The 23,189-nt window shown below is 43.0% G+C and overlaps 1 protein-coding gene across 4 annotated transcripts in view; it reads right to left on the minus strand.

Annotated features, from left to right (window-relative positions):
* Positions 1-3,169: 3,169 nt before the first annotated feature.
* The window catches only part of RAB6A (RAB6A, member RAS oncogene family), a 94,107-nt gene continuing 74,087 nt past the window's right edge, over positions 3,170-23,189 (minus strand). For all 4 annotated transcript variants that reach the window (XM_055282921.2, XM_055282920.2, XM_055282922.2 and 1 more), the window contains 2 exons: positions 7,560-7,626; positions 3,170-5,537 (listed from right to left, as the gene is read on the minus strand). In XM_055282921.2, the coding sequence (XP_055138896.1) occupies positions 5,473-5,537; positions 7,560-7,626 (132 nt within the window). In that variant the 3' untranslated portion in view covers positions 3,170-5,472. The remainder of the gene's footprint in view (positions 5,538-7,559; positions 7,627-23,189) is intronic.

The raw sequence follows: 23,189 nt of genomic DNA on the forward strand, positions 1-23,189 counted from the left end.
AGACACCATGCCTGGCCAGAAGGTCATCACTCTTAAGTTCAACCCTCCATAAAGCCCTAGGACATGAACACAATGCAGCCACGTTCTTTGCTAAGGTGTAACAAGGGTGATCTTCACTCCAGTTCCCAATAAATTCCTCATTTCCATTTGAGACCTCAGCAGCCTGGTCTTCACTGTCTATATTTCTATTAGCATTTTGGTCATAACCATTTAACCAGTCTCTAAGAAATTTCAAAATTTCCCTCATCTTCCATCTTCTTGTGAGCCCTCCAAACTCTTTCCCAACCTCTGCCCATTACCCAGTTAAAAAGTCTCTTCCACATCTTCAGGTACATTTATAGCAATGCCCCACTTTTCAGTACCAATTTTCTGTTAGTACATTTTGCATTGCTATGAAAGAATATCCAAGGTTGGGTAATTTATAAAGAAGAGGTTTAAGCTGGGCGTGGTAGCTCACGTCTGTAATCCCAGCACTTTGGGAGGCTGAGGCGGGCAGATCATTTGAGGTTAGGAGTTCGAGACCAGCCTGGCAAACATGGTGGAACGCTGTCTCTACTAAAAATACAAAAAAATAGCTGGACGTGGTGGTGTGTGCCGGTAATCTCAGCGACTCAGGAGGCTGAGGCAGGAGAATCACTTGAACCTGGAAGGCAGAGGCTGCAGTGAGCCGAAATCACACCACTGCACCCTAGCCTGGATGACACGGCAAGACACCATCTCAAAAAAAAAAAAAAGAAAGAAAGAAAAAAAGGCCTGGCACGGTGGCTCACGCCTGTAATCCCAGCACTTTGGGAGGCCGAGGCAGGCAGATCACGAGGTCAGGAGATCGAGACCATCCGGCAAACACGGTGAAACCCCGTCTGTACTAAAAATACAAAAAAAATTAGCCGGGCGTGGTGGCGGGCGCCTGTAGTCCCAGCTACTTGGGAGGCTGAGGCAGGAGAATGGCGTGAACCCGGGAGGTGGAGCTTGCAGTGAGCCGAGATCGCACCACTGCACTCCAGCCTGGGTGACAGAGCAAGACTCCATCTCAAGAAAAAAAAAGAAAACAAAAGAAAAAAAGGTTTAATTGGCACACAGTTCTGTGGGCTGTACAAGAAGTATGGTGCCAGCATTTGCTTCTGGTGGGACTTCAAAAAGTTTACAATCATGACTTACAATTATGGCAGAAGGCAAAGGGGGAGCTTTGCCCTGCTTTTTGTCACATGGCAAGAGGAACAAGAAAGCTATTTCTGTTTTCCTTTTTTTTGAGATGGAGTCTCGCACTGTTGCCAGGCTGGAATGCAGTGGCGAAATCTCAGCTCACTGCAACTTCCGCCTCCCTGGTTCAAGTGATTCTCCTGCCTGAGCCTCCCAAGTAGCTGGGACTACAGGCACACGCCACCACGCCTAATTTTTTCTATTTTTAGTAGAAACAGGGTTTCACTGTGTTAACCAGGATGGTCTTGATCTCCTGACCTCGTGATCTGCCTGCCTCAGCTTACCAAAGTGCTAGGATCATAGGCGCCTGGTCAGCTATTTCTGTTTTCTAATGAATGAGTTCCTCAATTTTATGTTCCAGCTTACCAAATCCATTCTAACTAATGGAATCCATTCTACCATTTATCCCACCTATGTGTTCCTTATCTTTCCTTTAAGAAACAGGGTCTTGCCTTGTTGCTCAGGCTGGAGGGCAGTGGTGCGATTAGAACTCACTGCAGCCTTGAATTCCTGGGTTCAAGCGATCCTCTCACCTCAGTCTTCTGAGTAGCTAGGACTGCAGATGTGTACCACCGTGCTTGCCTAATTTTAAAAATTTTTTGTAGAGATGGGGTCTCACCATATTGCCCAAGCTGGTCTTGAACTCCTAGGCTCAAGCTGTCCTCCCACCTCGGCCTCCCAAAGTGCTAGGATTACAGGCATGAAACACTGCACCTGGCTGTGTTCCTCATTTCAACAATTAAAAACTTTTCACACTTAATTTATGATTCCAAATTCTTGTTTCATATCTTATCTCCTTAACATTTATCAGGTTATCCTTAAATTATTCATTGTCTTTCCCAAAGTATTTCTGCTTTAGATATTTACTTTTACTTTTGAGGCAGTTTTTAGGTATTCAACTATATTGCTGTGTGAGTTCAAATTCCCCTCAGGGTATAGGCTACTAGTCTGGAAGGCACAAGGGACAAGACTGTCAAGGAGAGGAGGGGACAAACTTTGGGGCAAAGAGCTCTAGGAACTATAAGACCACATGTAATCACTCCCATTCAGTATCAGTACCATCCCCCCAAGCCACAACTTATTTCAGGGCCTTGCCTTTACTTCCATCAGCTTATTAGGGCTTTTGTACTGCCCTAATATTACTCTTGCAGACACCTGCACTAGTATTCTGGCCTGTGGCCTTCATTTTACGGTAAGGGGTTCAGCTATGGTTGTCCCAAGGCAGGGGTTGCCCTTTTCTCTGTAAAGGGCCAGATAGTAAACGGCTTTTTGGCTTTTAGGGCCATAAGGTCTGTGGCAGCTATTAAAGCTCTGCCACTATAGTGGGAAAGTATGGCTGAGTTCCAATAAAACTTAATTTTTAAAACTGGTTCCAGGCTGGATTTGGTGGGAGGGCCACAGTTTGCTGGCTCCTGTCCCAAGGCAAAGGTATAGTTAGGAGTGAGGAGGCAAAAGCAGAACTTACGATGCTTTTCTTAATATGTACTATTACTGCCTCCACCAGGGGATGTATCTTTCAAGTTGCAGCCCCTCTCCCCCAACCCCCAACAATACCCCCATCAAAAAAAGAGTCTTTGACTCCCTAGGAGTTCCTCACATTTGTTGTTGTTATTTTTCTGGATTCTGTCCATGTCTGCTTTATAGGTCTTCCCAGAGAGGGAGAAGCAAATGCTAATTCACCATCTTGGCAGGAATGGGAAACCAAGTCAATAATTGTTTTCTTTCGTGTTTTACTTATATATTTTTGGCAGCAAAATTGTGTTTATTTAAAAAAAAAAACTGGACTATGAACACAATTCACTGCTTTGAAGAACTCCAAGCCAAATAAAAAGACCAATCAATATTAAAAGCAGTATAACTGGTTACTTTCTTAAAAATACATAAAAAGAATCAAATGCAACAGTGTAGGAAGACAATCACACCCATGTCAGAAGTCACACCTTCTTCCAAATAAAGAATATGACCCATCTGCCATATTGAATCAATATTTATTTCAGGACATGCCATGTCAAAATAAAACAAAGAGTCAACCCTTGCCTTTAACAATTATATTGTATTATAAAAGCACTTTACAACTCCATCCCATCTTTAAGTGTAAGTTACTGGTATGTGGGTTAATGATTATCTGTAAGCATTTCTCTATTCAGAACCATAATCCAAGTGCTCTCTGAATATTACAAGGTGACAATAAGTGGGAAGTGGAGGAGGAAGAGGAAAGAGAGGGGACTAAGGTTCTCCCAGTTTAAGGTTTTGTTGCAATGAGGGGATGAGGAAGTATGAAGATATTTTTGTTGTCTTTTTATCTTTATACTGTGTTAAGTAATGCTTACAACATAAATTCAGCAGGCTTTTCCTGAGCTGTAACTCAGAAGTTTTCTTCCTGCAAACAATGTATTTACAAATGTGTTTATTAGCTTACACAGCAATCTCACAATAACTAGTAAAGATTAAAAGGGCACACTCCTAGTATATTTGTTTGCAGTGTTTTAAGGGAAATACATATTGCCATGGTGAAGCTCTAAATAGATTCAACGAAACATCTGAAAATTGGAAGTTGTTAAAAAAAAAGGCAAAGAAATAAATATCACCAAAGAAAAAAGATTAATTGTAGCTTAAATATAAAACTAAATCACTAGTTAATTAAACTATACAGATCTAATACAAACCAAAACCAGCCTGAAAGACCCAACCTTAAAAAATGCTAAAAAATAAGGCATAAATCTGCATAATATTGAGTTTTATTTCTATTCTCTCCTTTCCCTCTACTATGTATGCTTTACCTGATCTGCCTCTAGGGGCTTACAAGAAAACGGTTTCCAGTTTCCATCTTCAATTTGACCTCAAATGTCCTGAGCAAAGTTTTTGCTATTCTGCTGAGGGTTCTTTTGTTGGTAAGCTTTAGATATCATTATTTCTACTAATTCAGTAGTTTTCATCGTAGTGCCAAATTTAAATTCTTCCACCGGTTCTTCTGGAAGGAATTTAACTTTTACAGTGCCTTGCCTGCATAGTATTATTTTTTTGAAAAAGAAAACCCAGGCCGGGCGCGGTGGCTCACGCTTGTAATCCCAGCACTTTGGGAGGCCGAGGCGGGTGGATCACGAGGTCAGGAGATCGAGACCACAGTGAAACCCCGTCTCTACCAAAAATACAAAAAATTAGCCGGGCGTGGTGGCGGGCGCCTGTAGTCCCAGCTACTCAGAGAGGCTGAGGCAGGAGAATGGCGTGAACCCGGGAGGTGGAGCTTGCAGTGAGCCGAGATTGCGCCACTGCACTCCAGCCTGGGCGACAGAGCAAGACTCCGTCTCAAAAAAAAAAAAAAAAAAAAAAAAAAGAAAACCCAAGCAAAATCTATTGCTTAAAGAGGTTTCTTATTTTTTAAACAAACAGAATAACTCTTGACAATTTTAAAACCTTGGGAGAAATAGTTCATTAGAACTTCATTTTCTTACCATGAAGAATTAAATACTAAAAACCTGTTCTGAAGCACTTGGTTAATTTTCTCTCCCAGAGTCTAATAAAGCACATGTGAAAGAGCCATTTGTTTTAGTCAGAAATATATTTTATGTTCTTCTACTTATAAGTACTCAGTATGTTCTTTAGGACTCATTTTGAAGATGCAACAGGAGCCTTTTCTCATTCCAGCACTGCCTACCATGATGGCTGAATTTTGACCTCAAAGAAGACAGTAATTTATATCAGTGCTCAAGAATAATTTTGGACATCTTGGTCCATAGCCTACAGCAAGTGGTATCTGTAAAATTAAAGGATAATTCCAATGGGCTTGATCAAACTGCTGCTTTGCCATCTCTTGTTTGTTCTGAGGAAGTAGGGGGAGGCTAGGTAAGAATAGGGAAATAGGGAATGGGGGTAAGGGTGAGGTGAGAAAAGCAAGGAGAGATAAAGTAGGCTGTGAACATACTGCTCGTTAACCAGGCCATACTCATACTGTTGAGATTTCTATCATTTTGAAGTACATTATCATAACATTAAAAAAGAAAAAAATGTTAAGAAAATGTATCTAATTTTTAAAGTTATCACTGGAATATGCTGAAATATTTTGGCTTTTTGTAAAATATAAATAATGAAGACACTGACTTTTGTTGTGCTTGTGAAGCTAATAGATCATCTCCACGAGACAGGCAGCAATGATGAATTGCAATACGTTATTACTGAAGGGAAAAGGTTCAAGCCAATATTCACACTGCAGTCAATGAAAGACTAAGGGGGCCAAAGCAGTGAGCTTCTGAAGGTTGAAGATGACATGGGAGATTAGCAAGAACAGCCTCCTTCACTGACTGGTTGCTCCTGAGGCTTTTCCAGTTTTATGTCAATCACTGAAACAAAAGTTAAGGAGCCATAAATGGGAAAGTACAATTTCAATTCTTCCAAACACTAGCATTTCTGGGATGGCCCTTATATTCCTATTTGTCTTCAGAGCCTACACAGTCACTATTTTCTACATAGCCGCCTCACCATATAAGGTGCTCAAATGGAATAAACTTGCTTATATCTACTATATGCAACAAGGGTCAGAATGAGGTACAAGCTCTATTTATGGGTATCTATCCTAAGGAACTTATTCTACAGCGGCAGGAAGTGATATGAAGATGATGTTCCTCATAGAATCATCTATAATATAAATCTGAAAATGGCCTACAAGATAGTTCCAACAGCAGAGGAAACATTTAATAAATAATGGGACTTCAGGCCGGGCGCAGTGGCTCATGCCTGTAATCCCAACACTTTGGGAGGCTGAGGCAGGCAGATCACCTGAGGTCAGGAGTTCAAGACCAGCCTGGCCAACATGGCGAAACCCCATCTCTACTAAAAATATAAAAATTAGCTGGGCATGGTGGCCCGTGCCTGTAGTCCCAGCTACTTCGGAGGCTGAGGCAGGAGAATCACTTGAATTCAGGAGGCAGAGGTTGTGGTGAGCCAAGATCGTGCTGCTGCACTCCAGCCTGGGTGACAGAGACTCCATCTCAAAAAAAAAAAAAAAAAAAAAAAAAAGGCGGTGGGTGCGGAGACATACTTCAACTCAATACAACATTTTTCGTTGTTGTTGTTTTGTTTTTGAAACATATTATGTTTTATGTTGTTGTTGTGCTTTTTTTTTTTTTTTTTTTTTTTTTGGGAAATGGAGTTTTGATCCTGTTGCCCAGGCTGGAGTGCAATGGAGTGATCTCGGCTCACTGCAACCTCTGCCTCCTGGGTTCAAGCGATTCTCTTGCCTCAACCTCCTGAGTAGCTGGGATTACGGGCATGCACTACCACGCCCCGCCCGGCTAATTTTTTTATTTTTAGTAGAGACGGGGTTTCTCCATGTTGGTCAGGCTGGTCTCGAACTCCCGACCTCAGGTGATCCACCTGCCTTGGCCTCCTAAAGTGCTGGGATTACAGGCATAAGCCACCACGCCCGGCCTGTTTTATGTTTTTTATGAAAACATATAACATTTACAAGTGGGAAGAGCTGAATACAAAGTGCTACAAACTATATGGCTTAATAAAAATGCCTGCATATGGGAAAAACACTAGAAGGTGAATATGAAACACTGAAAACATCAAATTAAAAATCCTTAGAATTAACTAATATTAGATGTTCCAGTCCTTGGAAATGAACTAATATTATGTCCTGTTCCTGAAAGCAGAGGCTACAATAAAGCTCCACTCTGTTTCTTGCCTGTGTCAAGTAGAAAGCTCAAGTGTTAGAAAATGAAAGAAATGAAAATTTGATATTCTATGACGAAAAAGCCTAGAGTCAATGGGACTCAAAATGAAGAGGCAAAGACACAGGGATTCTGAGAGTTTCCTGCTCATTTAAAAGCAAGCAAACAAACACAAACCCTCTCACTGATTAACAACAAGAAGCAGGCTGCAGGCCGGGCGCGGTGGCTCACGCTTGTAATCCCAGCACTTTGGGAGGCCGAGGCGGGCGGATCACGAGGTCAGGAGATCGAGACCACGGTGAAACCCCGTCTCTACTAAAAATACAAAAAATTAGCCGGGCGTGGTGGCGGGCGCCTGTAGTCCCAGCTACTTGGAGAGGCTGAGGCAGGAGAATGGCGTGAACCCAGGAGGCGGAGCTTGCAGTGAGCCGAGATCGCGCCACTGCACTCCAGCCTGGGTGACAGAGCGAGACTCCGTCTCAAAAAAAAAAAAAAAAAAAAAGCAGGCTGCAAAGGGTGCACTTGGATAACCAGACCTCATTTGCTATAGAAAATCTCTGAATTTCTATGCCTCTAAGTCATCAGTTCCTGGTTGTAAAAGGCAATGGCACAATATTCTTTAGCCAAGCAAGCAGGGCTTTAAAGACTAGTGTTAATAATGAAAAATTTCCAATGAAACAAAAAGGATACTATCTTCTCTGCTTCTGTCCTGTGTGCTTTCCATTCCCGGCAAAGCTGCTGCTACACGTCGAAAGAGCTGTGGGAAAGAGAGAAAAGTGATAATTGAGAGGGAACATTTAGCAAAGGGTACTGAGGTTTATGATCACTGTACAGTGAGCTGCCTAACGCTGGGCGCAGTGGCTCACACCTGTAATCCCAGCACTTTGGGATCCACCTGAGGTGGGCAGATCACTTGAGGTCAGGAGTTTGAGACCAGCTTGGGCAACATGGTGAAACTGTCTCTACAAAAAAACACAAAAATTAGCCAGGCGTGGTGGCACGCGCCTAGTCCTAGGTACTGGAGAGGCTGAACCTGGAGGACTGCTTCAGCCCAGGAAGTGGAGGCTGCAGTGAGCCGAGATCACACCACTGCACTCCAGCCTGGGCAACAGGGCGAGACTCTGTCTTTAAATAAATAAATAAATAATAAAATAAAATAAAATGTCTATTCATTCTATAAACGAGTATTATATAAAAAGCAATATACCAAATACAAAGGTATAAAGACATATTCCTGTTTTTTTAACTGGTGAGATAAGACACGAACAAATAGCTATGAAATAAGCAGCAAAAATGTCATTTGAATAATAAAGTATTACAGAAACACAGAAAAAGGACAGATCATTCATTTAACAAAACTGTATAGTACCATTCCTATCTTTCATATAACGAGTGAGGTTCAGGACCGGGCGTGGTGGCTCACGCCTGTAATCCCAGCACTTTGGGAGGCCAAGGGGTGTGGATCATGAGGTCAGGAGTTCAAGACCAGCCTGGACATGGTGAAACCCTGTCTCTACTGAAAATACAAAAATGAGCTGGGTGTGGTGGCACATGCCTATAATCCCAGCTACTTGGGAGACTGAGGCAGGAGAATCACTTGAACCTGGGAGGCAGAGGTTGCAGTGAGCCAAGATCACACCACTGCATTCCAGCCTGGGCTACAGCGCAAGACTTTGTCTCGGCGGGGGTGTCGGGGGAGAGAGTTAGGTTCTGAAGTCAGTGTATAATATATTGTGAAAGTCAGTCTAGTCAAAATTATCCTTCATCATTCATTAGAAAAGCACTATGTTAGAGATTAATACACCACTCCTCATGTCCAACACAGCTGGCTTTTCTTCCATCATTGGAATGAGTGCCAGTGGGAGTGGCTGGCTTGTGTTTGAGGTATGAAGCTATGAAAAGTATCTTTAAGGCCGGGCGTGGTGGCTCAAGCCTGTAATCCCAGCACTTTGGGAGGCCGAGGCGGGCGGATCACAAGGTCAGGAGATCAAGACCATCCTGGCTAACACAGTGAAACCCCGTCTCTACTAAAAATACAAAAAATTGGCCGGGCGTGTTGGCGGGCGCCTGTAGTCCCAGCTACTCGGGAGGCTGAGGCAGGAGAATGGCGTGAACCCAGGAGGCGGAGCTTGCAGTGAGCCAAGATCGCGCCACTGCACTCCAGCCTGGGGGAAGAGCAAGACTCCGTCTCAAAAAAAAAAAAAAAAAAGTAAAGAAAAGTATCTTTAACAGGAGAAACGCACTCAAGCATGGTTAGATGTTTACTTTTGAGAGGCATACAACAGTTTATACTTCTTATATTGTCCCAATCTTAGGCATACACCCACTGGGTACAACAGCCAGTGAAACTGCCTGATTATTTCAATTATTTGTCTTTTAATTAAGCACACAGTGTAAACCCATAAATTAAATGCGTATGTGCTGTAACTCCTTTGTACCAAGTACTTGCTTACTTGAGGCAGTGTATCAGGCAGCCTCATTCTGTGTCTTTGAGACACAGAAATGAACAAGAAAAAACAGTTTTTTAATCAAGGAGCTCAAAATCTGGTAAAGGAGATACTCAAACAATTCTTTATATTACAATGTGATGCTACAAACAAAGTAAGTGTAAAATGCTCTGAGAATATAGATGTAACAAGGTCCAACTCAGGAGGCTGAAAAAAGTCTTTTAGGAGGTAACATCTGAGTTGCAATTTAAAGACAGTCTTAAAACCTCACTTGGCTGAAATACATGCATAAAATGCTCAGGGTTTAAGTGCTCCATAAGTATTACTGAATTAAATGAAGAAAGAACAGAATGCCTAGAAGGACAGAGATAAGAGACTGGAACTATAACTAATATGTTTAAAAATGTATGGGGCCAGGCGTGGTGGCTCACGCCTGTAATCCCAGCACTTTGGGAGGCCAAGGCAGGCGGATTATGAGGTCAAGTTCAAGCCCAGCCTGGCCAACACGGTGAAACCCTGTCTCTACTAAGAATACAAAAATTAGCCAGGCGTGGTAGCATGTGCCTGTAATCCCAGCTACTCGGGAGGCTGAGGCAGAAGAATCGCTTGAACCCAGGAGCCGGAGGTTGCAGTGGGCCGAGATCTTGCCAGTGCACTGCAGCCTGGGTGACAGAGCAAGACTCTGTCTGGAAAAACAACAACAACAACAAAAAATGTATAAAGGAGCAAATTGTAAAATTTTGATCTGGTAGACAAAAGCCTGATAGGGTAGGTGCAGGGATATGAAGATTGGGAAAACTCTAATTGTCTTGTTTCTACACGGTTCAGTAGCTTTTTTGGAGATGTACCAAAATTAGGCTTTACCCCAATATTCAATCCAAATCAGCTATAAGACTTTGAATTGCAGAACACTTACCTTAACATCATTTCTGGTACACCATCAAAGATCATGTAGATGTATAAATTACCATTCATGTCAAATCAATATAACATTAATTATATATGGTGGGTCCGTCTGGATTAATATGTGAATATTAGGTTTGAAACATAGATAAATATTCTAGCTGAGTGTGGCGACACAAGCTTGTAATCAATCCCAGCTACTTGGGAGGCTGGGGTGGGAAAATCAAGCAATTGAGCCCAGAAGTTTGAGACCACTGCCAACACAGAGAGACCTTGTTTTAAAAAACAAACAAAAAACATTCTAAATGCAGTGGCTCACGCCTGTAATCCCAGCACTTTGGGAGGCCAAGGCGGGTGGATCACGAGGTCAGGAGATCGAGACCATCCTGGCTAGCACGGTGAAACCCCGTCTCTACTAAAAATACAAAAAATTAGCCGGGAGCAGTGGCAGGCGCCTGTAGTCCCAGCTACTTGGGAGGCTGAGGCAGGAGAATGGTGTGAACCCGGGAGGCGGAGCTTGCAGTGAGCGGAGATTGCGCCACTGCACTCCAGCCTGGGCGACAGAGCGAGACTCCACCTCAAAAAAAAAAAAAAAAAAAAAAAAGAATGACTGCTGCAACAATTAATGACTGTGAAAGCTGTTAATTTTATGAACAAAAAAATAAGTAGGCCGGGCACGGTGGCTCACGCCTGTAATCCCAGTACTTTGGGAGGCCGAGGCGGGTGGATCACGAGGTCAGGAGATAGAGACCATCTTGGCTAACACGGTGAAACCCCCTTTCTACTAAAAAAAATTAGCCAGGCATGGTGGCGGGCGCCTGTAGTCCCTGCTACTTGGGAGGCTAAGGCAGGAGAATGGCGTGAACCCAGGAGGGGAGCTTGCAGTGAGCTGAGATCACACCACTGCACTCCAGCCTGAGCAACAGAGCCAGACTCCATCTCCAAAAAAAAAAAAAAAAAAAAAAAAAAGTAAAAACTGATAGAAGTTAAACGAACAGAGAAATACAGTGTATTAGTCAGACAACTTTTTAACCTTCAGATAACCCTTTACTTTCAGATAAAGAGTATTATACCCTTTTTATTTATTTATTTATTTATTTATTTATTTTTGAGACAGAGTCTCACTTTGTCGCCGAGGCTGGAGTGCAGTGGTGCCATCTTGGCTCACTGCAACCTCCATCTCCCGGGTTCAAGTGATTTTCCTGCCTCAGCCTCCTGAATAGCTGGAAATACAGGCGCCTACCACCATGCCTGGCTAATATTTTTATTTTTAGTAGAGACGGGGTTTCACCATGTTGGCTAGGCTGGTCTCGAACTCCTGACCTCAAATGATCTGCCTGCTTCAGTCCCCCAAAGTGCTGGGATTACAGGCATAAGCCACTGTGCCCGGCCCTATACCCTTTTAAAATTTAAAAAAAAAAAAAAATATTGGCCAGGTGCAGTGCCTCACACCAGTAATCCCAGCATTGTGGGAGGCCAAGGCAGGTGGATCACAAGGTCAGGAGATCAAGACCATCCTGGTTAACACAGTGAAACCCCATCTCTACTAAAAATACACAAAATTAGCTGGGCATGATGGCACACGCCTGTAGTCCCAGCAACTAGGGAAGCTGAGGCAGGAGAACTGCTTGAACCCAGGAGGCGGAGGCTGCAGTGAGCCAAGATGGTGCCACTGCACTCCAGCCTGGGCAATAAAGCGAGACTCCATCTCCAAAAAAAAAAAAAAAAATATTTATTTGAGCAGGGTCTTGCTCTGTCACCCAGGCTGGAGTACGGTGGCATGATCATAGCTCACTGCAGCCTTGACCTCCTGGGCTCAAGTGATCCTCCCACCTTGGCATCCCGAAGTGTTGGGATTACAGATATGAACTATTATAACCTGTTTAAACCAGCAAGGGTTTCTAAAAGTTTAATATAAGGTTAGGCAATTCTGATTTTTGTATGAGCATTAAACAGTGAATTAAAAGCAGAATACAAACTTTGTCAGCTTAAAATTTCATGCATCAGGAAAAACTCCAATGTCCATTAATAAACCACCTTTCATCAAGACATAAAGAATACATGGTATGAAGGAAAACATATTTTATGGAAATTGAGTCAAAAAGTGTTCTGCCACCAATATTAGCTAAAAACTTGAAAATAACCATCTATTTATTATCACAAATAGGCAGTAAGTATAGTGACTACAGAAACAATCTAGTACCTGACAATGTGACACTCTATCAAACTTTAACAGCATTTTGGGGATATATTTTTTATTTTTGTATACAGAAATTCACTGTACAATAGCGATATAGACCCATCTTTTTTTTTTTTTTTTGGAGATATGGTCTTGCTCTGTCACCCAAGCTGGAGTGCAGTGGCACAATCATGGTTCCCTGAGGTCTCGACTTCATGGGCTCAAGTAATCCTCCCACCTCAGCCTCCCAAGTAGCTGGGACTACAGGGGCATGCCACCACACCTGGCTAGTTTTTCTATTTTTTTGTAGAGAAGAGGTTTTGCCATGTTACCCAGGGTGGTCTCCAACTCCTGAGCTCAAGTGATCCGCCTACCTCGGCCTCCCAAAGTGCTGGGATTACAGGCATGCACCACCGCACCTGGTGGCACTTTTTTTTTTTTTTTGAGATGGAGTCTCACTCTGTCACCTAGGCTGGAGTGCAGTGGCACAATCTCAGCCTCCTGAGTTCAAGTGATTCCCCTGCCTCATCCTTCCAAGTAGCTGGTACCACAGGTGTGCGCCACCACACCGGGCTAATTCTGATATTTTTAGTAGAGATGGGGTTTCACCATGTTGGCCAGGCTAGTCTCAAATCCTGGCCTCAGGTGATCCACCCGCCTCAGCCTCCTAAAGTGCTGAGATTAAAGGCATGTGCCACTGCGACTGGCCTGAAATGCCAATTTTGAAAGAAGTTCTACTATGGGTAAAATACTATGAATCAGCATTGCATGCTACAGAGAAATCATTTGTGACAGAATCAATTAATGCAGAAAACTACATTGTATTAATAGTATTATTTTAAGAAATTGCCACAGCCACTCCAGCCTTCAGCAACCACTACCCTGATCAGTCAGCAGGCATCAACATCAAGTCAAGACCTTCCAACAGCAAAAACATTATGATTTGCAGAAGGCTACGATCAGATGATCATTAGCATTTTTTAGCAATAAAGTATTTTTTTTTTTTTTTGAGACGGAGTCTCGCTGTCGTCCAGGCTGGAGTGCAGTGGCGCGATCTCGGCTCACTGCAGGCTCCGCCCCCCGGGGTTCACGCCATTCTCCTGCCTCAGCCTCCCGAGTAGCTAGGACTACAGGCACCCGCCACCACGCCCGGCTAATTTTTTTTTTGTATTTGTAATAGAGACAGGGTTTCACCGTGTTAGCCAGGATGGTCTTGATCTCCTGACCTCGTGATCCGCCCGCCTCGGCCTCCCAGAGTGCTGGGATTACAGGCGTGAGCCACCATGCCCGGCCTCAATAAAGTATTTTTTAATTAAGATACGTACATTGTTGTTGTTGGGTTTTTTTTTTTTTTTTTGAGACAGAGTTTTGCTCTCTGTCCCCCAGGCTGGAGTGCAGTGGTACTATCTCGGCTTACCACAACCTCTGCCTCCCGGGTTCAAGTGATTCTCCTGCCTCAGCCTCCTGAGTAGATGAGATTACAGGCATCAGCCACCACACCTGGCTAAATTTTGTATTTTTAGTAGAAACAGGGGTTCGTTTCTACTAAACGAGACCAGGCTGGTCTCGAACTCCTGACCTCAAGTGATCCACGCAACTTGGCCTCCCAAAGTGCTGTGATTATAGGCATGAGCCACCACGTGTGGCCAGATATGTACATTGTTTTTACAGACATAATGCTATTAATAGAGTATAGTATAAACATAACTCACACACATTGGAAACCAGAAAATTCATGTGACTCATTTTATTGATATATTCACTTTATTGTAGTGATCTAGAGCCAGACTGCAGTATCTCTGAGATATACCTGTATGCAGTTTTGGCCTCAATGATTTTAACACCTGGCCATCTAGTCAGAATGTATATTCAGCACATTTCTCTTTCAGTAGAGATGAGGACAAAGGAAAAGAAGTGGGAAAGATTTCACAGGGAAGAGTTTCCTGAACACATGTTCACAGATAGAAAAGTACAAGGTATACTTAAGAATGCTTATGTAGCCGGGCGCGGTGGCTCACGCTTGTAATCCCAGCACTTTGGGAGGCCGAGGCGGGCGGATCACGAGGTCAGGAGATCGAGACCACGGTGAAACCCCGTCTCTACTAAAAATACAAAAAATTAGCCGGGCGTGGTGGCGGGTGCCTGTAGTCCCAGCTACTCGGAGAGGCTGAGGCAGGAGAATGGCGTGAACCTGGGAGGCGGAGCTTGCAGTGAGCCGAGATCGCGCCACTGCACTCCAGCCTGGGTGACAGAGCGAGACTCCGTCTCAAAAAAAAAAAAAAAAAAAAAAAAAAGAATGCTTATGTAGTCCAGACTGGTTGGAGCATAGAAAATGTAAAATAATTACGATAAGGATATATATATATTGGAGGCCAGACTAAGAAAGACCTTCCCTCACATCCTCTGGGCAAAGGAAGCCACTAAAAATAGTAGTTTGCTCTCAGACTTCCATTAATAATTCCATTGTCTTAATATGGCTAAAGAGATAGACAAATCACATAGTGAAATTGAAAGGTATTGAGCAGAATGGTAAAAAGCAAAAACGAAAAGGTAAAGTGTGGATAGCAGTACAGTGTAGTAGTTAACAGCCTAGGCTTGGGCCCTAGGTAGGCCACTTAAGTGACAGATCATGTAATCTTCGTTCCTCTGTTCCCTGATCTGTAAGATGGGCTTAAAATAATAGTATACTTGCCTGATTATTGTGAAAGTTAAGGGAAATAATTATGCAAAGTGTTTAGTACTGACCTGCTATATAGAAAGTCTTTTTTTTTTGAGACGGAGTCTCGCTCTTGCCCAGGCTGGAGTGCAGTGGTGCAATTTTGGCTCACTGCAACCTCTGCCTCCTGGGTTCAAGCTATTCTCCTGCCTCAGCCTCCCAAGTAGCTGGGACTACAGGTGCCCACACCACACTCGGCAAATTTTTTGCGTTTTTAGTAGAGACGATGTTTTACTGTGTTAGCCAGGATGGTCTCAATCTCCTGACCTCATGATCCGCCTGCCTCAGCCTCCCAAAGTGCTGGGATTACAAGTGTGAGCCACCACGCCCGGCTTGAAAGTCTTTTTTTTTTTTTTAAAGTAGCAACCAGGTGCAGTGCCTCACGCCGGTAATCCCAGGACTTTGGGGAGGCTAAGACGGGTGGATCATCTGAGGTCAGGAGTTTGAGACCATCCGGGCCAACATGGTGAAACCCCGTCTGTATTAAAAATACAAAAAAAATTAGCCAGGTATGGTGGCAGATGCCTGTAATCCTAGCTACTTGGGAGGGTGATGCAGGAGAATCGCTTGAACCGGGGAGGTGGAGGTTGCAGTGAGCCAAGATTAAGCCACTGCACTCTAGCCCAGGCAACTAGAGTGAAACTCTGTCTCAAATAAAAAAAAAAAAAAGCAGCTTTATTTCTACCAGAGACAATAACTCTATCAGAGATAAATGAACTCATGGGCCTGCAGGCTTGGGGAACAGAGAATTTTGCCAAATGTTATACAATTCTGCAGTGAATTCTAGGACTAGAACAAAACACCCACAGGCTCAATTCTGCTTTAAAAAGGAATAAAAAACTGGTGGGAAAGATGTGGGGGTTGGGGGAGACCTTTTAAAAATATTACAGCAGAGCTGAAACTTTCCTACTTAGGAATATCTAGAAATTGTCCCCATAATATTACAACTTGCTTCTGACATGAAATATTTATTAAACTGCTTGCCTATTCAAGATGTGTAATAATTTTCGGCTCTTAAGAATACCAGGTTTAGGCTGGGTGCAGTGGCTCACGCCTGTAATCCCAGGACTTTGGGAGGCAAAGGTGGGGGGATCATTTGAGGTCAGGAGTTCGACCAGCTTGGCCAACATGGTGAAACTCCATCTCTACTAAAAATACAAAATTTGGCCGGGTGTGGTGGCAGGCGCCTGTAATCCCAGCTACTCAGGAGGCTGAGGTAGTAAAATCGCTTGAACCCGGGAGGCGGAGGTTGCAGTGAGCCGAGATCGCGCCACTGCACTCCAGCCTAGATGACAGAGTGAGACTCTGTCTCAAAACAAAACAAAACAAAACAAAAACCAGGTTTATTATCAGCTAGCTTGAAAACTGAAAATCTTTTCAAGAGGGAGGCATAGGAAAGGTTTGCCTACTTTCTGAGTAAAGCTTGTGAAAACGGAATAAAATTAGGTTTACAAGTTTTCAGACTTTTAAATAATTAAAATAGGTTCTCTTTAGTGAAAAGTACATAATTAACAAAGTATTCCAGGGCAAGTACTGTTATATTCACATATATCTACCTATTTTCATTATATATATACATATACTGCTTCATAACATCTATTTTAACATTCCTTAACATATGGTCCAGCAACTCTACTTGGGGGTATATATTCAAAAGAATTGAAAGCAGTAAACAGATATTTGCACACCAATGTTCATGGCAGCATTATTGACAATAGCCAAAAGGTAGAAACAACCCACGTGCTATATATGTAAATATATATTATGTATTATACATAGTATATCCATAAAATGCACTATTATTCTGCCTTAAGAAGGAAAGAAATTCTGACACCTACTACAATATGGATGAACCTTGAGGACATTATGCAAGGGAAACAAGCCACACATAAAGGAACAAATATTGTATGAGTTCACTTATATGAGGTACCTAGAGTAATCAAATTCACAGACACAAAGTAGAATGGCTGGCTGTCAATGGCTGGGGGAAGGGGGAAATGAGGAGTTATTATTTAATGGGTACAGAATGTCAATTTTACAAGAATGAAATGGGTTCTGGATGGATAGTGGTGATTTTTGCACAATAGTGTGAATGTACTTTAAAAAAATACTATTTTGTCTAAGGAAAATTGATACAATCTTAGGATAATGAACACAATCTTAGGCACAAACTCTTGGCCTCAAGCAATCCTCTCATCTTGGCCTCCCAAAATGCTGGGATTTTAGGTGTGAGCCACTGCGCCCAGCCCCAGAGAGGCACTCGCTAAATATTTTCTGGACTAGTCTATTTTTTCTCCATTCCTATTGTCATTATTCATTGTTGAAAAGTACATGGGGCCAGGCACGGTGGCTCATGCCTGTAATCCCAGCACTTTGGGAGGCCGAGGTGGGTGGATCACCTGAGGGTAGGAGTTCCACGCCAGCCTGGCTAACATGATGAAACCCCGTTTCTATTAAAAATACAAAACATTAGCCAGGTGTGGTGACCGATGCCTGTAATCACAGCTACTTGGGAGGATGAGGCAGGAGAACTGCTTGAACCTGGGAGGCGGAGGTTGCAGTAAGCCGAGATTGCATCATTGCACTCCAGCTTGGGCAATAAGAAGGAAACTCCGTCTCAAAAAAAAAAAAGAAAAGTCACGGATGTTACCTTGTAGACTGTCACTTAATTTGGATTTGCCTGTTGCTTCCTAATGTTTAGTTTTACCTTACTCACTTTTTGTCAGTAATACTACAGAAGAGATAGTGTCTTTCTTAGTGTATCATATCAGGAGGAACCTTATGCTGGTTTGTGCCCTTACTGATGAAGTGAATTTTAGCCACTTGGTTAAATTAAGGTAGAGCTGGTCAAGTTTCTTCACTGCCAAATTACCAACTTTCGTTTTGTGATTAATAAGTATGAGAGGAGATTCTCTGCAATTATGTATATATCTTACTATTCTTTGTCAAATTTTCACTTTAAGGTTTTAATATCAATTGGTGATTTTTGCCCAAATAAATCATTACTGTGACATCTGAAAAAAAGATTACTAAATATCCTTTCATTGTCTCATGGTCTGCTGAACTTTAGAGCTAGGCTGGGTCAGTAGGGCTGTGCAGTGCCTCTTGTGCCTGTCTCTGTCTCTTGAAGTCCTATTTACCATCTCTGGAAGGCTTAGCTTGCAGTCTCAACAGCGGGGTAGACTCCCTGAAGAGTGAGAGAGATTTGAGCCTACTTGATGATATATAAAATACAATGTATTTGTCTCTGTGTCCATCATGTTCTGGCTCTGGAGAAATAAGAGAATTGCTAATGAGTCGGTGCCATTCTGTGTATTTTCTATATCTTGAACTCTAAGAGATCTTGTCCCTGGGTCTTCTGCTAAGGATTTACCACCAGACTCTAGAATAGCATCACATTACAGATAAAGAAGGAAACCAAAATATCTTACCCCCAAATAACATTCTTTTTGCCATAAATAGCCCCCCAAAGGGCCACTTTGTGAAGAGAAAACTTGCATCTGTAAAACATTTCTATTTACATAAGTAGATTTTTTCCCCTTCCAGGTTCTCCCAATCCTGAAGAGATTAACTCAGAGTCTAGCACCTTTTAAAGGTCTAAATAAGAAACACTTGCCACCAGGCAGTGGCTCACTCTTGTAATCTCAGCACTTTGGGAAGCCGAGGTGGTTGGATCATTTGAGCCCAGGAGTTACAGACCACCCTGGGCAACACGGGGAGACCTTGTCTCTATAAAAAATTAGCCAGGTGTGGTGGTAGGCTCCTGTAGTCCAAGCTATTCAGGAGGCTGAGGTGGGAAGAGCATTTGAGCCCAGGAAGTTGAGGCTGTAGTGAGCTGTGATTATGCCACTGCACTCCAGCCTGGAAGACAGAGGGAGACCCTGTGTCAAGAAAAAAAAAAAATTGCTTCTAAGGGCAGCCACCTATGAGACTTCATTTACATCAGCGATCCCCAACCTTTTTGGCACCAGGGACCGGTTTCCTGTAAGACAATTTTTCCATGGACTGGGGTGCAGAAAGTTTTGGGATGAAACTGTTTCACCTCTGATTTTCAGGCATTACTTAGATTCTTGTAAGGAGTGTGCAACCTAGATCCCTCCGATGTGCAGTTCACAATAGTGTTCATGCTCCCAGGAGAAAATAATGTTGCCATTGATCTGACAGGAGGCAGAGTTCGGGCTGTAATGCTGGCTCACCCACTGCTCATCTCCTGCTGTGTGGCCCGGTTCCTAACAGGCCACGGACCAGTACCGGGCTGTGGCCCAAGAGTTGGGGACCCCTGATCTACATCGTAATAACCTTGGTCTCCACAACCTTTTATCTTAGCCTAGACACTCCTTTCTATTGATTCCAGGTCTTTAGACAACTCTTTCAACCAATTGCCACTCAGAAAATCTCTGAATCCGCTTATGACCTACAAGTTCCCCTCAACCCCCACCACCACTTTGGGTTGTCCTACCTTTCCAGACCAAACCAATGTCTACCTCATATGTACGGACTGAGGTCTTATGTTTCCCTAAAATGTATAAAACCAAGCTGTAACCCAACTACTTTGGGCAGATGTTCTCAGAATCTCTTGACTGTGCCTCTGTGGAGGTTGCAGTGAGTGGACATTGCGCCACTGCACCCCAGCCTGGGCGACACAGTGAGACTCCGTCTCGAACAAAAAAAAAACCAAAAACAAACAAAAAAAGACTGACTCAGGCATGATCACTCATATTTGGCTCAAAATAGACCTCTTTAAATATTTTACAGAGTTTGGCTTTTTTTGTCAACACTCTGGAGGAGCAGAAAACTTCTTTTCACATGGTGTAAGGCAGAAGGGGTAAAAGCCTATTTCCATAATTTAATACAGCATTTAATGTGCATATAGAAAGAGCATAGAATACAAGCCCAGAAAGAAACTCTACTATTAACTACCCCATTATTACAGCTTTGTAATCTCAAGGATATTTACTATCTCTAATTCTTAGATTCATTCTAATAAAAAGCGGATACAGTTGTGAAGTTCAAAGGACACAATGATGCTGCTTCTCCTTGGAATACCCTCCCAGTTCAATTTGCCTAGCTGACACTCATCCTTCAGGACCCATTCCCTGATAACTCCTTAAAAAGCTTCTCTAACTCACTCCCCAGTTCCTTAAGTCTTCTCCCTCCTGTCTAATAAAATCTTTTTAAAAAATACAGTGTCTCACTGTGTTGCCAGGCTGGAGTGCAATGAAAATGTGATCGTAACTCACGACAGCCTTGAACTCCTGGGTTCAAGCAATCCTCCTGCCTCAGCCTCCTTAGTAGCTAGGAGTACAGGGATGTGCCAAGGCACCCAGCTAATTTTTTTTTTTAACGTTTTCAAATAATTTATTAGGAATTTAAAACTGAAAATAAAACCTGGAAAAAGAAGTTACAGATGTGGAGAGAAGAGACACCGGAGGGTGGTAACTTGCTGGCTTTGAAACACCATGTAACATCTTAAAAAAAAAAAAAAAAAAACCCCAAAGAAATCAGCAAACGGAATTCCAGGGTTCTGAGCCCATAGTTGAGCCCAGTGGGGTAGAAGGGTGTAGGTATGGGGTACAGGGAAGTTAAGTGTCTCAGGACTCAGCTCAAACGTGTAGAAAATTAAAAATAAAAACCAATAAAATGCAGCTTCTCTTTTATTAGGAAACATTAAAAAAAAAAAAAAAAACCTAAAACACAAACAGCCACGCATCTCAGTAACAAAGATTACTGCTTTGTGTTCTCAGGGCTGATAGGTTAAGAACCTCACACAATTAACTCTCCAAAGGCGGGGTTTCCGGGGGGCTAGGGGGCAATGCTGGGGAAGACAGCTCAGGCCCTGGGCCTTAGAACTGGGGGACAGGGACACACAGAAAGGGGATGGCAGTGGGTGGGCCTTGGGCCTGCCACGCCAGCCAAGCCACTGTTAACGAAGGTCCAATGCCCTGAACCTCTCCTTTTCCTTAGAAGGGGGCTCTGGGGTGAGGGGCTGCCAAGGGACTCTGGCTGTGGGGTCATCCTGGTGGGAAACTTCAGTGAGAGAATGTGGGGGTTCCCAGAGATGCCTTTTGCTTTCCCCTGGGGTCTGCCCTCGCCAGAGCATCCCCTGGGCACCCAGCTAATTCTTTTATTTTTTGTAGGGATGGGGGTCTTGCTGTATTGCCATGGTCTCAAACTCCTGGCCTCCCAAAATGTTGGGATCATAGGCATGAGCTACCATGCCCAGCACTAAAATATATACTCCAAGTAGCACCAGTAGTTCTTTGAGTATTTACTGCAGTGATTGTAATGGCCTATTTTTACTTCTCTATCTTTCCCTCTAGACTTTAAACTTCTGGAGAGCAAGGCTCTCATTTCATCTTTGTTATCCCAGTATCTAACATGCAGTAGATATTTTTCAAAATGTTAGCTAAAACAATAATTAAGGGGTGTGAAAACACATTAGAAATCAAAAAGTGGCCAGGCATGGTGGCTCATGCTTGTAATCCCAGCACTTTCAGAAGCCAAGGCAGGAGGATGACCTGAGGTCAGGAGTTCAAGACTAGCCTGGCCAATATGGGGAAACCCCGTCTCTACTAAAAACACACACACACACACACACACAAAATTAGCTGAGCGTGGTGGCTTGCACCTGTAGTCCCAGCTACTAGGGAGGCTGAGGCAGGAGAAGCACTTGAACCTGGGACGCGGAGGTTGCATTGAACCGAGATCACACCACTGCACTCCTGCCTGGGCGACAAGAGCAAAACTCTTGTCTTCAAAAAACAGAAAGCAAAAAGTGCAGTACAAATGTTTATATTAGTGCCTTTACTTGCTGGCTGTTTTGGGTACCTATTGAATGTTAATTGTCAGATTAATTCTTTGGGTATAACTATCCACAATACTACTCAGCAGACCAACACAGACTTCAGGGAGCTTATTTTCATATCAAGTCAAAGAAAATCTGGCAATACTTATGCCCACTGAATCCTCCTGACCTCAAAAACAGAGCAAAAAAAGAAATCAATTTATTCAGTTCTAATGGAAAAAGAAGTATAAAAGGGATTTCAAATTTACACGCATAAGAGGGTTACAGTGAGGGAAAACTCTGACTAAATTAGATAAACTTCAACTTGATAATAAACAAATGCCTGCTGGGCATGGTGGCTCACGCCTGTAATCTCAGCACTTTGGGAGGTCAAGGCGGGCGGATCACAAGGTCAGGAGATCAAGACCATCCTGGCTAACATGGTGAAACCCCATCTCTACTAAAAATAAAAAAAATAAAAGAATTAGCCGGGCGTGGTGGCAGGCGCCTGTAGTCCCAGCTATGCGGGATGCTGAGGCAGGAGAATGGCATGAACCCAGGAGGTGGAGCTTGCAGTGAGCCGAGATTGCACCACTACACTCCAGCCTGGGCTACAGAGCGAGACTCTGTCTCAAAAACAAAACAAAACAAAACAAAACAAAAACAAAAAAACCAACAAAAAAAGCCAATTATGAGTATCTTCAATTAAATATAAAAAAAGTATTTAATGGCTGGGCACGGAGGCAGATCACCTGAGGTCAGGAGTTCAAGACCAGCCTGGCCAACATGGTGAAACTCCACCTCTACTAAAAATACAAAAATTAGCCAGGAATGGTGGCACGCGCCTGTAATCCCAGCTACTCAGAAGGCTCAAGCAGAAGAATCGCTTGAACCTGGGAGGCAGAGGTTGCAGTGAGCTGAGATCATGCCACTGTACTCCGGCCTGGATGACAGAGCAAGACTCCGTCTCCAAAAAATAAATAAATAAATAAATAAATAATAAATAAATAAATAAATAAAGGATTTAAGGATTTAATTAACATAAGCAAATATAATTGGAATGAATGAAAGTTAAGAGACCAAAAGATTAACCAGTAGGTACACGAATCAGAGAAATATGTGTTTAAAGAAAGCAACAAGGCCAGATGCAGTGGCTCACGCCTGTAATCCCAGCACTTTGGGAGGCTGAGGCGGGTGGATCACTTGAATGTAGGAGTTCGAGACCAGCCTGGGCAACATAGCAAGACTCCATCTTTTTTTTTTTTTTTTTTTTAAAAAAAAAAAAAAAAGA

This window comes from Symphalangus syndactylus, chromosome 6 (assembly GCF_028878055.3).
Source record: "Symphalangus syndactylus isolate Jambi chromosome 6, NHGRI_mSymSyn1-v2.1_pri, whole genome shotgun sequence".
NCBI lineage: Eukaryota > Metazoa > Chordata > Mammalia > Primates > Hylobatidae > Symphalangus > Symphalangus syndactylus.